At 40.0% G+C, this 14,691-nt stretch overlaps 1 protein-coding gene across 1 annotated transcript in view; it reads left to right on the top strand.

The window, feature by feature from the left end:
- Positions 1-718: 718 nt before the first annotated feature.
- ctnnbip1 (catenin, beta interacting protein 1) overlaps positions 719-14,691 on the top strand; it is a 30,510-nt gene continuing 16,537 nt past the window's right edge. The window contains exons 1-3 of the mRNA XM_034695949.1: positions 719-899; positions 12,722-12,836; positions 14,255-14,345. Of these exons, the coding sequence (XP_034551840.1) occupies positions 12,741-12,836; positions 14,255-14,345 (187 nt within the window). The 5' untranslated portion in view covers positions 719-899; positions 12,722-12,740. The remainder of the gene's footprint in view (positions 900-12,721; positions 12,837-14,254; positions 14,346-14,691) is intronic.

Below are 14,691 nucleotides of genomic sequence, written 5' to 3'. Positions count from 1 at the left end.
AGCAGCTAACAACACGGGACAGGGGAAAACAACAATGTACCAACATGGTTAAAAAAATATAAAAACAATAATAATAGCAATGACAAGGGTAAAATAGAATAGAATAAAATAAAACAAAACAAAATTAAATTAAATTAAATTAAATTAAATTGAATAATATAAAATAAAATAAGATCAACTAAAATAAAATATGGCAACTATTACAGATGTAATAATAATGATAATAGGGACTATTAAAATGTCTATACAGGAATTACAGTTTGTAGACCTACAGTTGTGCTCATAAGTTTACGTTCAGAATTTATGGTTTCTTGGGTAGTTTCTGTTGTCTTTATGTTATAAAAAAAGTAAACACAGTTGTTTGATAAAAAATTTGCTTCACCCAACCACTAACCATGAGTGAAAATAATGTTTTTCTCTTATCATTCATATTCTCTGAAAAATGGCCAAAAAAAGCACAAATTCTGCCAGGGTATGTAAACCTAGGAGCACAACTGTATATACAAGCTTCAATTGTATTTTCAACATATGAAGGAGGTATTTTCAACATATGAAGGAGGTATTTTCAACATATGAAGGATGTATTTTCAACATATGAAGGATGTATTTTCAACATATGAAGGAGGTATTTTCAACATATGAAAGAGGTATTTTCAACATATGAAGGAGGTCTGAGCAGTAGACGTGTAGATCCTGGGGGGCTTCACTGTATTGGCTTGGCCGGTGGGGCCTCCAGTGGCCGGCAGCGGTACTGCACAGACAGCTGGTCTCTCGCAGCGTTGAGTCAGTCCGCCGGAGCTCTGCCGACTGGAGGGATGTGACCCCGGAACAGGACGCCCTCCTACAACAACACACCATTCAAACAGAGAACAGAAGAAAGAAAAGCTGGACCAGGAGGGGTAAGCTTATATGTTTTGTCTTCTTGTGAGACGTACACTTCCAGGGCTCTTTTTTAAACGATAGGTGTGTTTGAATCCCAGCGTGTAGACTCCAGGCAGAGCAGCGGTACCTGGATGGTGTTTGCACCCATAGGAACTTCATTCAGGCTTTTGTCTCGGGCTTGCTAGCGAGCTAGCTTGGCTGGGTTAGCATTGGCTGCTTTGCCAATGGTAGCGTGTGGAGATTAAATCAAATGTTTGTCATGACATAATAAATAAGACATGTAAGTCAATAAAAGTGATGTGCACACATTTTCCCACGACGGGGACTGCTTCAGATTTATATCGAAAACGCGTTGAACGCTTGCTAGCAAGAGCGCTGCTACACTTTGAGCAGACTGCATCCTGCAACATGATGACATGATTCAGTCATGTGTGTCCATATCCAAGACAACTACATGTGATTTAGTTCACTTTACTGGTGTTTTTATTTTACAGAGGGTATCAAAAATGAGGAAGCCAAAAACTATGAGCCCCTGCTAACGTCGGTGCCCGTGAATGCAGACCCTCGTCAGCGTTATAGACCGATCTGGTGTTAACCACATTGTCCTTATTGGGTCTGTAACTCTGATATCAGGCCCCCTGTTGTTTCCCTGACAGTAACTAACCCTCCTGTTATGTCCCAGGTCAAATTGACCCTTTTTAAAGTCTATTTTAGGCAATATTTGCCTTCCAAACCAGCTAAATACAGCATACAAATCTGGACAGCATGTGACACTTGATAAAAAAAAAAATTAAAAAACTGAATTAAAATAAACTAAAATCTATGTCATGTAAAACTATTGTATTTATATGTAGGGCTTTCCAATTAATTTAAATGAAAAACAAGTGTGTTATCCTCATGGAACCATGATCTGTGAGAATTAAAGAACACCAATGGACTAAATCTTGATTTGAATGGTTAGTAATGGAGTTTAAAAAATATGTAGGCTATTGGGGTTTTTTTGGTTTCTGACACTTTTGGATAATTGAATATGTCCCAGGTCAAATTGACCCTTTTTAAAGTCTATTTTAGGTTATATATGCCTTCCAAACCAGCTAAATGCAGCATAAAAATCTGGGCAGCATGTGACAGAAGAGGTGAAGTGTTAATTTATTAACATCACTTCATAAAAAATAAAAATGTTGAATAAAATAAACTAAAATCTGTCATGTAAAACTATTGTATTTATATTTAGGTCTTTCCAATTAATTTAAATGAAAAACAAGTGTGTTATCCTCATTGAACCATGATCTGTGAGAATTAAAGAACACCAATGGACTAAATCTTGATTTGAATGGTTAGTAATGGAGTTAAAAAAATGTGTAGGCTATTGGGATTGGATGTTTTAATATGCCCTGGGTCAAAGTGACCCAGGAACATTATTGCTGTTCCAGAGAAACGGACATAACAGGAGGGTTAAATGACTGAACACACACGATGCAAGCTTTTTTTTGTAAGCCAATTACAGTCCCAGTTATCCCACTCTGAACACCTACCAGTCAGGCAAAGATAACGTTTCAAAGCTGCTCAGACCCCCAAAAAACTACAACACATGTGCTGACTTTTTCTCAAATCAGCTTTTCACATAACTCCTTCATTGGTTTTCTATTTTTGGATCATGCCGGCACCCACTGATGCATTGTGCCACACTGCCTTTTACAGTGTCTGCTTTCCTTCCACATGTCACAAAGCTGACAGCCTACTGAGTAGTGAAGCTGGCACCCTGCAGCTAGCGGGGCACCCATGACTGCTGCAGAGTGGGTATCAAGGCTTGGCCACAGGCAAGCGCTCTGAATCCTTGTGGCAGCTAGCAGGGTTGGTCATGGAGCACAGTATGTCATGCCTGCCTTAGGTAGCACATTACCTGAGCTGATTTGATTTTGGACAGTAATAAGGAACCCTTCCTCCTTTCCCTGCCTCCTCACACTCAATGCAGGTGCTCCTCAGTGGCTGCTCAACCCCCATGAGCCCCAAGGGGATCTCATCAGCTGCCTGTGAGCAGTTTGGGTGGGAGAGCTTTTCTTTTTTTTTTTAACAGATTTAAAGAACCAAACTTAAAAGTATTTTCTGTTCCCGGTTCTTTGTCTATTTTGCATGGTATCCTGCACATTTTATTACACCGTTCCTGGCTCATAGATCATATAACTTTCAGAATTTTACACTCTGCCTTGTCCTTGGTGCTTTGAAATCTTACAGCCGTACCCCCGAGGGACCCGCTTAAGGCAGCAGCTTCTGTTTCAATTCCTTTGAGGGTCCCTAAGGAGTGAACTAAGATGTTCAGGGGAGATCATAGACCTGATTTAATTATCTTTTAAGTCATAGTCTCAGAAAACCTTAGTTGTATTGTATTAGATGTTGTGAAAGAAGATCTGGTTGCCTGAATCTTTTGTTTTTAAATACATTTAAATAACTGCTTCTTATCTGGTATTTAAAAGTTTTTGTTTTTAGCCCACTAAAACCCAATCTGTCCAGAAACAACACTTCCAGTAAATTAAGTATAAATCTGCACATCCTATTATATACAGCCTTATATGTCACAGTAAAGGACACCCAGAAACCTGGCTATGAACTAAGCCTGTACAGTTGAGCAGGATTGTTTGAGTTCATGCCTCACGTGGTGCCAACAAGACATGACCTACTTATCAATCATGTTTTCACAATCCAGTTCATCACCATTGTCCCCAAATACTGTAGCCATTGTTGTGGGCACTGTAAATGCGAGGAGATGGCTGCACACAAAAGCAGCATGCAGACATCCAGAAAGTCCAAGCCAAAGCCTTTCTGGCCTGTAGTGTCTGCTTGTCTGGCTTGCGCTGTTTCAGGACCCCATGCTGTCCCCGGCTCACAGAGAGTCAGTCTGCTGGGTGCACGGCCGGTCAAATAGTTTTCATTTAGTTTCCTGCTGGTTTGGATGAAAAGAGGCTGTATTTTGTTAGGTGATCTGACCAACACTGCTTTTCAAATTGTCATTAAGTTGTTCTGACAGTTAGCTGATGAATTCACAGAACAAAATTCATATTTTTTTTATGATCTATTAATTGTCAGAAAGCATTTATTTAGCAACATGCTAATTATGTACTATTTTAAGATTAGGAAATGTGAGTATTCACTGTTACTTTTCTTATTTATATAAAGTGTGTCTTAAGATTTGGACTGCTGGTGGGACTTGTGTTGCTTTCTTGGCCATGCCAGATGGATATGACAGATTTAAACCAAGCGGCAACCTCCGGTCTCAAACTATGAAGCCCATGCGGAAGTGTTATAAACTGCAATTCATTGAGAATCCGCTTGAGGCTGGCTGCAGAAACACCGGAAACCACATAAACACCAATTCAAAAAAGACGATCTTTGCAGCATTAATAAACATGTTTACAGCCTGGTTCAAAAAACGGCTTGGCTCTACCTAGTTAATTTCTGTATCAGCACACAGTGTAGGGGGTGATTTTTTCTTCTAACGCAACGGTTCTGAAGATATTAAGATTACGAGTTTTTGCCCAAATAAGGACATGACTGACTTGACTCCCGGACGGGAACACATAGCTGTTGGCGTAGAGGCTCAAACTCCGCCTCTTTACGTCACACTCTGCCTGGTTGAGTTCCACATTTCCAATGTGGCTGCCGCCGTCGATTGGCTTCAAAACAGCGCTCAGGAACAGATGAGTGATGTCACGGATACTACGTCCATTACTTATACAGTCTATGATTTAAACTGATATCAAATTAAAACAGTAAAAATCAACTCATTATGGATACAACTTCCATTATAGTAATGTTCTCTTTCAGATGGGATGACATAGTTGAATCAAAAGGCTGCTTTCGTAAACAACTAACAAGAAAGAATATGACTATGTGAATTATGTAACATAATTAAAATTGTTAACCAGTTCTCAGACCACAGTATGCTTTGATAGAAAGACTTCTTGAAGACGACAATTCTAAATCAAGCTTACATTTTTTTTCTTTTCCTTAAAGCTAAGGTTGGTAGTCACGGAAAACTAGCATGATTTTGAATGTAGCATGTCCACAGGATTCCCTCTAACCCCTCCCTCCCTCCCCTCGGGGCTCCTCCAAAATGACGCCCCCACTCGCAAGCACGAGCGCCGCTGCTTCGCGACCATATGATCGAGACTGATTCAAAACCGGTCCTCAGCACATCGTTTGTGTTTTGCACTACATCAACTCATGTCTCACTCAGTGGTAAGAAAACACCAAAACATTATCATAGCTAAAGTTGAAAAACAAACAAATTTGAAATGTACGCGCAGGAGGCGGGCAGAACGGCACGACGGGATTTGATTGGTTTCATATTTTTGTTCCTGATGGCAGGGATTGGTTGGTGTTTTCCCAGATTTACTCTGGCTGTAGATAGCGGCTTTTTTCGCTCTTTTTTAAGAACACATTTTTGATTGCCATCGGGACATAAAGATCATTTTAACCAGTATAATAAAAAGAGTATCTAAATCTACCAACCCCAGCTTTAATACTTTCTGTTAATAAAAAAGTACTGACATCAACACCTCTCTGAAAACAAATATCCTGATACTGATATATCAGTGGTCAGCAACTAGTACATCAGCCAGGCCCAACTGCCCAGCCATCAGTAGAGGAGAGCGCGTGTCCGTGAGCGCGTGTACCTGCAGTGACACAGCTGCTCTAACAGAACCAGGCCAGGTTGTTGGCAGCTCAGCTGGCAGCCACACAAGGCTTCCAGCCTACTTACGTTTCTCACACATTTGCCTGAGATGCTCATGATCTCGTGATTGAATTCGAGTTATTTTTCCCCTCTCAGTTTTCGGGGTCTTATAGAGTTCTCACTGTTGGTGTCGTCCATGTGAAGCTGAACATAACTCTGACAGAGTTCCTCACTACATCAAAAACATGTTTTCTTGTTTGTCTGCAGGCAGAAGGAATTTGATGTCAAAAACAATTAGACATTGTGCATCATGTGAGCAGCTGATACTAAAGCCAGTAACAAGCTTGACAAGTGGACCGAGCCGTGTGTGACTGGACCGCTGCACTGTGGCAGCCTCTGCCCTTCATGACCCTCAGCAAATGTGGGGGCCTATCACATTGCATACTGTAATCTCTGGCAGCAGATCCTCGCTCTGCTGTGTGGCCCGATCACAGTGGTGAAAAGGTCTGAGAAGTCTGCTCTGTGTTTTTGGTTCGTAAAGACACAAATGGACGCTGACACCCAATTTTACTCATGAAGTCTGGAATGCTCTAGAGGCCATGTAATGAATGGATCTGTTTCTATTAATAGCATTTTCACTGAATGTGTCATTTGCAGTAGCTGTATGAAAGTTTGCAACTTAGGGAGACCACTAAGCTAAACTCTATTACAGATCCTGCACAAAAGCACAGAACAGAAGTGGGACCAGATTTTGGTATCAATAGTGTTCTGTTTCTGTTTGTGGGACAAGTTTTATCGTCCACTTGCACTTGCAGAATAATAGCCCATGCGAAGAAAAGAGGTGCGGTGCAATCTGCGAGAAAGAACCCCAGAACCCATCAGCAGGCTTCTTACTTAATTTAACTTTAACTAATTTCTTATGATAGGTCTCTGTCTCCAAGTGCAGCAGTCTGCTCTTCAATCTAGTTTCTTAGAAGTAACTACGTTCTCACAAACTACTGCTACACTGGAAGCCCACAGAGCTTATACTATTGTAAGACATCAAGGTTTTGTCGTCATGTTTCAAGTTTGGTACTATAATCCAAGCAGTGGAAAATAGAATATACATGATAATATCACTGATCATGTGTTTTTGATTCTAATTGTATTCTGAGTTACATCAGCAAAAACAGATACTCAATCTCTGTTGTAAGGGCAAGGAGGCAGACACTAACTTCTGACACTCTATCTCACTACATGGCCTTTTGTAGATAATAGTATTAAAACACGGGTCACCCTTCAATACACAACCACCTGCCAAACATTCTTCTTTCATACATTATTGTTGCAGTAACTAACAACAAGATTGTGCATCTGATATGTAGTGTTGTAGTCAAGACCACATTAACCGAGACCAAGACATGTCCGAGACCAAGACAAGACCAAGACATTTAGGGATCGAGACCGAGTCAAGACCAAGACCAAGGCAGGGGATGACCGAGACGACCAAGACCATATATATATCAATGAAAAATCATCATGAGAGTTAACAAAATAAAAGAGTTCTGTTTATTTTAGTTTGCTTTGAATACTTTTGACAGCAACAAACAAGGTTTGGTTTTGTCTTTGTTGCCTTTCTTTTGACTCCTTAAGTTTAGTTTTTTCTCTTATCACAGTAATGACAAGAACACAGAGTGCATCAGTGGTGGTCTCGACTGGTCTTGATATAAAAATTCGGAGTGCGCCCAGTCTGAGACCGAGACAAGACCGAGTAAAAATGCTTTTGATTCCCAGGCGGGACCGAGGCCTGAAATAAGAGGCCTCGAGACCAAGACCGGTCTTCAGTACTACAACACTACTGATATGTGTAAATTTCCTTTCAAGTAAAAATTGACACGTTGAAATATTTAAAATATAGCTTTTTGTAGACCAATTTAGAGGCTATTTATCAAAGTACTTATATTGGTACACATAAAAAACTTAAACACACAGTTCACCTTCCATTTTTAAATGACACCATTTAAATGTGAACATGGATATTCTTTTTGGTTCCTGTAGTTCAGTATCATGATGCTGGGGTTTAGCTGGGCTGCCTAGAGGGGCCCAGAGAGCTTGATGTCTCAGCTCAACCCGACATCACAACGCTGAAAAGAGCCCAATACTGGCAGAGGGGGGGGATTAGGCCTAGATCAGCATTAAAGAAAGCCTTTGATTACGTCTGGAATATTAGCCGTATGCGTCTGAGGCTGGCTGAGCATCCCTCGAGGGATTAGTGTTGAGCCAGCCCACCTCTACAACCTAGCATCAAGCACACACAAAGGAGTCAGACAGGAACCTTATTGTGCTCCTTGAAATATTGTCAGGCATGTTACACAGCAAAGAGGGTACATCAAAATACTGTGGGCTAAAAAAAGAACACTTTCATTGTTTTTTAGAGTTGTGTTGGAGATATTTCTTCTCTCTGCCACTGCTTCTTGACAAATCCTGTTCGTCTGCAATGCAGATATGTAAAAAAACAATTTAAATTTATAATTTTCTATTTCTTTGAAATAGCCTGTATGAGAAATTAAGTGGATATGCTCAATCAAATACACAAAAAGCAGCTTATGTCCAAACTGTGAAGCAGCAGTCAGATAGGATTGGTTATTTGCTGAAGTGGCAAACATGTAATACAGACATTGGCTCTATAAATAGAAGAGTGTGTTTTAAGCCTCTTCCCAGAGGGGTTGAATCATAACACACGCCAGAAACAGTATTTATAGAAATATGACAGACACGTTCTATCAGTCTCAATTAGTGTAACGGACATTCTGCATGCGGTTCAATGTAAAGTTAGATTTTTACCAGGTCACTTTTGCTGCATGACAGTTTGACTTAAATGATACTCAGTTAAATAGTAAGGGGGGGGGGGGGCAAATAACGTCTGGTTTAAATCACTTTATTAAATCCCAAACCTTTCTCATGTCAGCTTCTTAAATGTGTTTATTGCTGTTCTTTGTTTTAACATAATAAGAACTTTTGACATAGAAGATTCAAGACTATTTCTTGGATAACATTAGCAATATGGAGGGGTAGACCAATATTTGTTTTTCAGGACTTAACCAATATCAGTTTGGTACAAGCGGCAACCTCCAGCTGCGAGACTTGAGGCCAATGTGGAAGTGTCAAAACTGCAGTTCTTCGAGTGTCCACTTGAGGCTTTTTCTAACGCACCAATTTAGAAGATATTAAAATTACGAGTTTTCAAATGAGAGGCACAGCTGACTTGATTGACAGGCAGGGTTACTGCAGCTGTTGGCGAAGAGGCTCAAAGCCCACCTCTTTACGTTACACTAAGTTTGGTTGAGTTAAACAATATAGTTCCCGCCGACGATTGGCTTCAAAACAGCGCCTCAGAAACAGATGTGTAACGTCAGGGATACTACGCCCATTATTTATACAGTCTATGGTTTGGTGTAGAAAAACTCTAACCCAAAAAATTGTGGGCATACATCAGGGGAGACAGAGTGTGGAATGAAACAGACCCAGAAAGAAAGACGTCCTGACAGCAGAGCCAAATTAATTTTGTTGGTAAAATAAAATGCTGATACAAATAATCTGCCAATGTCGAATATCAGTCCCAATATTCGGCCAACCCATAGTTCAGCTTTAGCCATTGAAAAGTTTTGTGCTTCTGTTCTTCCTTAATTTTTAGACAGTTGATTTCTTTTCATTTTACACTATTTTTATACATCAAGGAAGTAAAAAATGACATAAAAATGAAGTGGTTATATTCAGTACTCATGCGGTCACACACCGTCTCTCGGTACACAGACTTCTGATGATGATGATGCACCTCTCTAACATATGGGATTTTTGGATTGTACCTTGACCCAGTGTGTTCACATTGTTGTAATCCAGCAGTGATACACAGGAAGCCATTATTCAGAGGTTAAGTCTTTGGCAGGGAGGCACTGGAAGCCAGGCATCCTGAGCACCATCTGGAGCATTGTTGGAATCATAATCATAGCTGGAAAGCTAGTTTGTTCTGCAGGATTGCATGGATGAAACCACACATTACATAATCACATGCACATTGTTAATCACTCTTGTGTACATGTTGTCATCCAGTTTACTAAGCATCAGATTTGTTATGATTCCTGTTCTGCAGCCAATAATAGCTGTCTACAAATGAGTCTACAGCAGAATAGGTGAAAACTACAGTAAGGGATCTGACTCCTTTCTATGATTTAAAGTACTTAAAACATGTCATGACAACAGAAGAGCCTCACTGATCATCCTCCTTTACAATTATACATCATTTCCCGTTGTGTTTCTCCTCTTAGGATTCCATACTCTACCATTGTTCTTCTTATAGCAGGTATCTCCACAGTGTGGGTCAGATAAAGAATAAAGAAAAGAATAGACTCATGCTGTCATTTATTTTTCAGATAAGATATATGTTTTTCTAGTTGGTAAAAATCCAAATTGCAGCCCTCAGAAAATTCAGCAGTCTGGGCAGAGATGGTCCTAAATATGGCCAGTTTTCAAACTTCAAAAGCAAACATCAGAGAACCAGAAATGCCTCAGTCATGAAAGCAGTAGGCCTATTTATACCGATGATGAAGGTGGAATATATTGGCCTTTTGTGCTGTTGCAGACATGAAAATACTTAAGTTGTGGAGTGTTAAAATAAGCCTGAATACTAATGGACTTTTGTTGTATCTTGTGTTTTGTAAATCTCAAGACACAACAGCACCTGTCAGAAAATCAGACTGATCCTGCTCATTCTCTTCTCCACTCATCCACTGTGACTGACTATCCCCGTCGAGAATCTGATTGGAGCTCCTGAATCTCTGTCATTCGGTATTCTCTCGAAGACTCGCTGGTAGGTCTTCTGCCCGGAGTCTTGGCTCCTCCATTTGTCTGAAGTGTGGAGCTGGGACATGATCAAACGTGTCACTGCTGCTTCTAAAAAGACACTGCCAGTCCCCCACCCCTCCACCAACATCCTCTACCCCCCATCGAAATATATTCACACACCACCACCACCACCACCACCACTACCACCACCACCCTGAAGGTGCACTGAGAAACTGAATCCAGTGAGCTCTCTCTCTCCATCTTTTCATGTCTGTCTGGCTTTGAGTCTTCGGTGGTTCTCCAATTAAATTGTGCTTGGCGCTGTGCTGGAAGTGAATATCTAATGTGTTCATCTGCCCCTTGCTCGGCATCCTGCTAAAAGACAGATGCGAAGACAAAGTCATGCACAATTTGCCTGCAGTAAACAGCCACCAAAGGTTGCTGTAATTATAAGGACCATAGCCAGAAGCATGGTCTCCAGCTGCTCGGATCTGGATGAATCCACACGCTTGCAGTAGCACCCAAATGCAGCCGATGGCCAACGGTACCCCATTCATCCCCCTGCCCAAGGCTCAGGGAAGAGGGGACGGCGGGCCAGCTCCTCAATTAAATATAACCCCACATCAAACGACCTGTCAACATGCATTACTGGCCCTTTGTATAGATAAGAGGCCATAGTAAATTGCCAGAACTATCATAGTCGCTGTGGCTGCTGTGGGCTTTTTAATGAAAGATTCTTAGGAGAGAACAAAACCTGACTTGCATACTGATATTCCCTCCTTTAACTCCTGTTCTTCATTTATTTTTCTCATCAGATATTTCATTTTGAGGAATAATTCAGCTCTTTTCTGCGAATCATTTCCTCCACATGTTAAGCCTTTTCAATTAGCGGTCGTATGCTGTATATCAAGCCGAGCTGTGAGCCTCGTCTTGTTGGTGCGTTATAGCAGAGATCTAATGCGACAAGAGCTGACCTTGATGTGCGTGCACACAATCACAGTGGAACCTATCCCTTCTCTGTCATCCGCATTAGCTTTGGCAGCTCTTTTTATCGCCTTCTTTCCCCTCCCCCCCCCCTTTTTTCCCTCCTCCTGCCTATATTTTGCATCTCTGCAGACTGACAGTGAAAATAGGTCATTAGTTAGACAGAGAATAAGAGATGGAAGGAGCATGCAGAGGCGAGATCTGTGTGAGAAGTACCATGCAATATTAATGATAACCATTCCCGCTGTGAAATGCCAAATCTGCATTGGAATAAAGTCATAACTGTTTGCATTATATGAAATTAGTTACTCAGGCCTATCATACGGACTACCATGATACATACATAGATACATACATACCTTGTAGTTAAACATTTAGTTCCCTCTGACTGTTGTATGTGAAAGAGGTGGAGTTAGTTAACATTGTATATTCTAAAAGAAGTCGTAATGAAAACACAGTCTCAATGCAGGATATTGGAACAATCAAATCTTAAGTCTATTTTAGGCAATATGTCTTCCAAACCAGCGAAATGCAGCATAAAAATCTGGGCAGCATGTGACAGAAGAGGTGTCATGTTAAATTATCAACATCACTTCATAAAAATAAAAAAAAATTAAATTTGAAAAAAATAAACAAAAATCTATGTCATGTAGAACTATTGTATTTATATTTAGGTCTTTCCAGTGTACATTAAAACAAGTTTTAACATGAATTTTAATGAAAAACGAGTGAGTTATCATCATTGAACCATGATCTGTGAGAATTAAAGAACACCAATGGACTAAATCTTGATTTAAATGGTTAGTAATTGAGTTAAAAATGAGATTTAAAACAATGTGTAGGCTATTTGAATTTTTTGGGGTTCTGACACTTTTGGATAATTGAATATGCCCCGGGTCAATTTGACCCAGGAACATTATTGCTGTTCCAGAGAAACGAACATAACAGGAGGGTTAAGCTTAAAGGGGCTGATTACAAGTTAGATTTTTAATGCTGTACTATCCCTCTATTATCTTTTTGCTGATGGATTTTTTTGGATAAAACAGATAAGATAAGATACTCCTTTATTCGTCCCACAACGGGGAAATTCATGGAGTTACAGCCCCAAACAAGAAGGTGTACAGTACAAGAATTTCAACAAGAATATATAGAGAAAAAAAAGTCCATCAGACGACAGCTTGGCCATAATTCTCCTGTCAGCCACCACCTCCACAGGGTCCAGGACTGAGCTGGCCTTCTTCACCAGTTAGTTCAGTCAAACGACACATTTTCAAGTGTTTTTGACCTCCGAACACTGTGATAGTTTGCGTGCCTGCACGTTGTCAAAGTTCCTGTGTAACATGTTTTTGTTTTTGTGTCCAGAGCCACAGGAGCAGGGGGGATGAACCGCGAGGAGGCCCCGGGGAAGTCTCCTGAAGACATGTACATCCAACAGAAAGTGCGGGTTCTGCTCATGCTAAAGAAAATGGGATCAAATGTAAGTAACATGTCACATGTAAGTGACACATCTTCCCATATTAAATCTTGCTTATGTGGTCCTACAGACTGAAAACCATCGTTACCATGTCAAAATGTTTAAGTTGTTAAAGGAGCTCTTCTTACCCCCAAAATAAAAATGTTTCAAACCTGCAAAGAAAATACATGTAAAGGATGTGTCTTAGAGCAAACCTTTTATCACAACTTCCTTAAAATAGACTAAGAGTGAATATTAGCAGCTCCAGAAGAAATGTGTTCAGCTCACAAAGTGACAAGAATTCAGCAAGCGGATTGTTTTCTTAACGCCTCTTGACAGCATGGAGGAGTTGAGCAAAGATGAGCTAATTTGCAGCCTCTGGAGAACAAAAAGCCTTGGTGTATTCTAAATGAATATACGCTTACAAAAGCAAGGGTGTCTTGTAGTGTTGTAGTCAAGAACACATTGACCGAGACCAAGACATGTACGAGACCAGAGTGCACCGATACCAAGACAAGATCAAGACATTTAGGGATTGAGACCGAGTCAAGACCAAGATCAAGGCAGGGCGAGACCAAGACAAGACCAAGACCATATACATATCAATGAAAAATCATCATGAGAGTTAACAAAATAAAAGACTTCTGTTTAGTTTATTTTAGTTTGCTTTGAATACTATTGACAGCAAAAAACAAGGTTTGGTTTTGTCTTTGTTGCCTTTCTTTTGACTCCTTAAGTTTAGTTTTTTCTCTTATCACAGTAATGACAAGAACACAGAGTGCATCAGTGGTGGTCTCGACCGGTCTTGATATAAAATACGGAGTGCGCCTAGTCCCAAGTTTTGGATGGGACATCCTTACCTCCTGTGTGATTTGATCCCATGTTCTTCTGTGTTCATTGTTTTTACACAAATGTAAAAACCTTCTTCGCAATGAACCTGAATCTATTAGTTTTAATTTCCATTAAGTTATATAAAAGCTGTCATTATAATCTACTAATGTAACACAATCAACCAGTCACTGATATGTGTCAAACTAGAGCTCACTTCAGTCAGGTACAATGCACTTTAATTTTTAAAAATAACATTGATGTAGATTTCCACTCAAACAAATGCATCCCAATGCTACAAACCGGAGTTGAAACACCTGTCACTAAGAGACAACTTTCTGTCACTTACACCGTGTGACTGTAAACACTGGAGTGATAACATTTCCTTCATATGATCCTCTTCTTAAAGGGATAGAGCATTTAAAAATTCCTCTGACCCAGGAAATTGAAGAGAGAGAAGATGCTTACAAATTGTCTAATGCTCATCATGAAATATTTGAATAAATGTGATGTCACCACATGACATCACACATAGTCAGAGCATACTTATAGAAAAATGTGAATGTTTGTACCATTGTATAATTTTGACCATCACTTTGTTTACTTCTCTGCAGCTTACACCAAGTGAAGAAGCTTTTCTCCGGAATTACGCGGGTGTGGTTCACAGTCAGATGAGCCAGCTACCACAGCACAACATAGACCAGGGTAAGGCTGTGACACACACACACACATGCACACATGCACACATGCACACACTTTGCTTAAAGTGGGTTGATCCAGCCAGCATTATTATAGTTTGAAATGTAATTTGTTTATTATTCCAAATTAAATGTAAGCATACTCAAGGGTTGATTGATTTACTCTTTCCATCAGGTCAGACATACTATAAATCAAGCAAGCTTTATTTCTATAACACATTTAATACAAATCAAATGCAACCCAAAGTGCTTTACAGTGATTGAAAAACAAGAAAGAAGCAGAAATAAAACAACGGCATCACATATTAGGGGAAAAAAATAAGGAAAATAATGATACAAAAAATTAAAATTAA

Source organism: Notolabrus celidotus, chromosome 11 (genome assembly GCF_009762535.1).
Source record: "Notolabrus celidotus isolate fNotCel1 chromosome 11, fNotCel1.pri, whole genome shotgun sequence".
In the NCBI taxonomy this organism is placed as follows: Eukaryota; Metazoa; Chordata; class Actinopteri; order Labriformes; family Labridae; genus Notolabrus; species Notolabrus celidotus.
The sequence above is the reverse complement of the archived record's forward strand: the minus strand, read 5'-3'. Positions and strand labels throughout refer to the sequence as shown.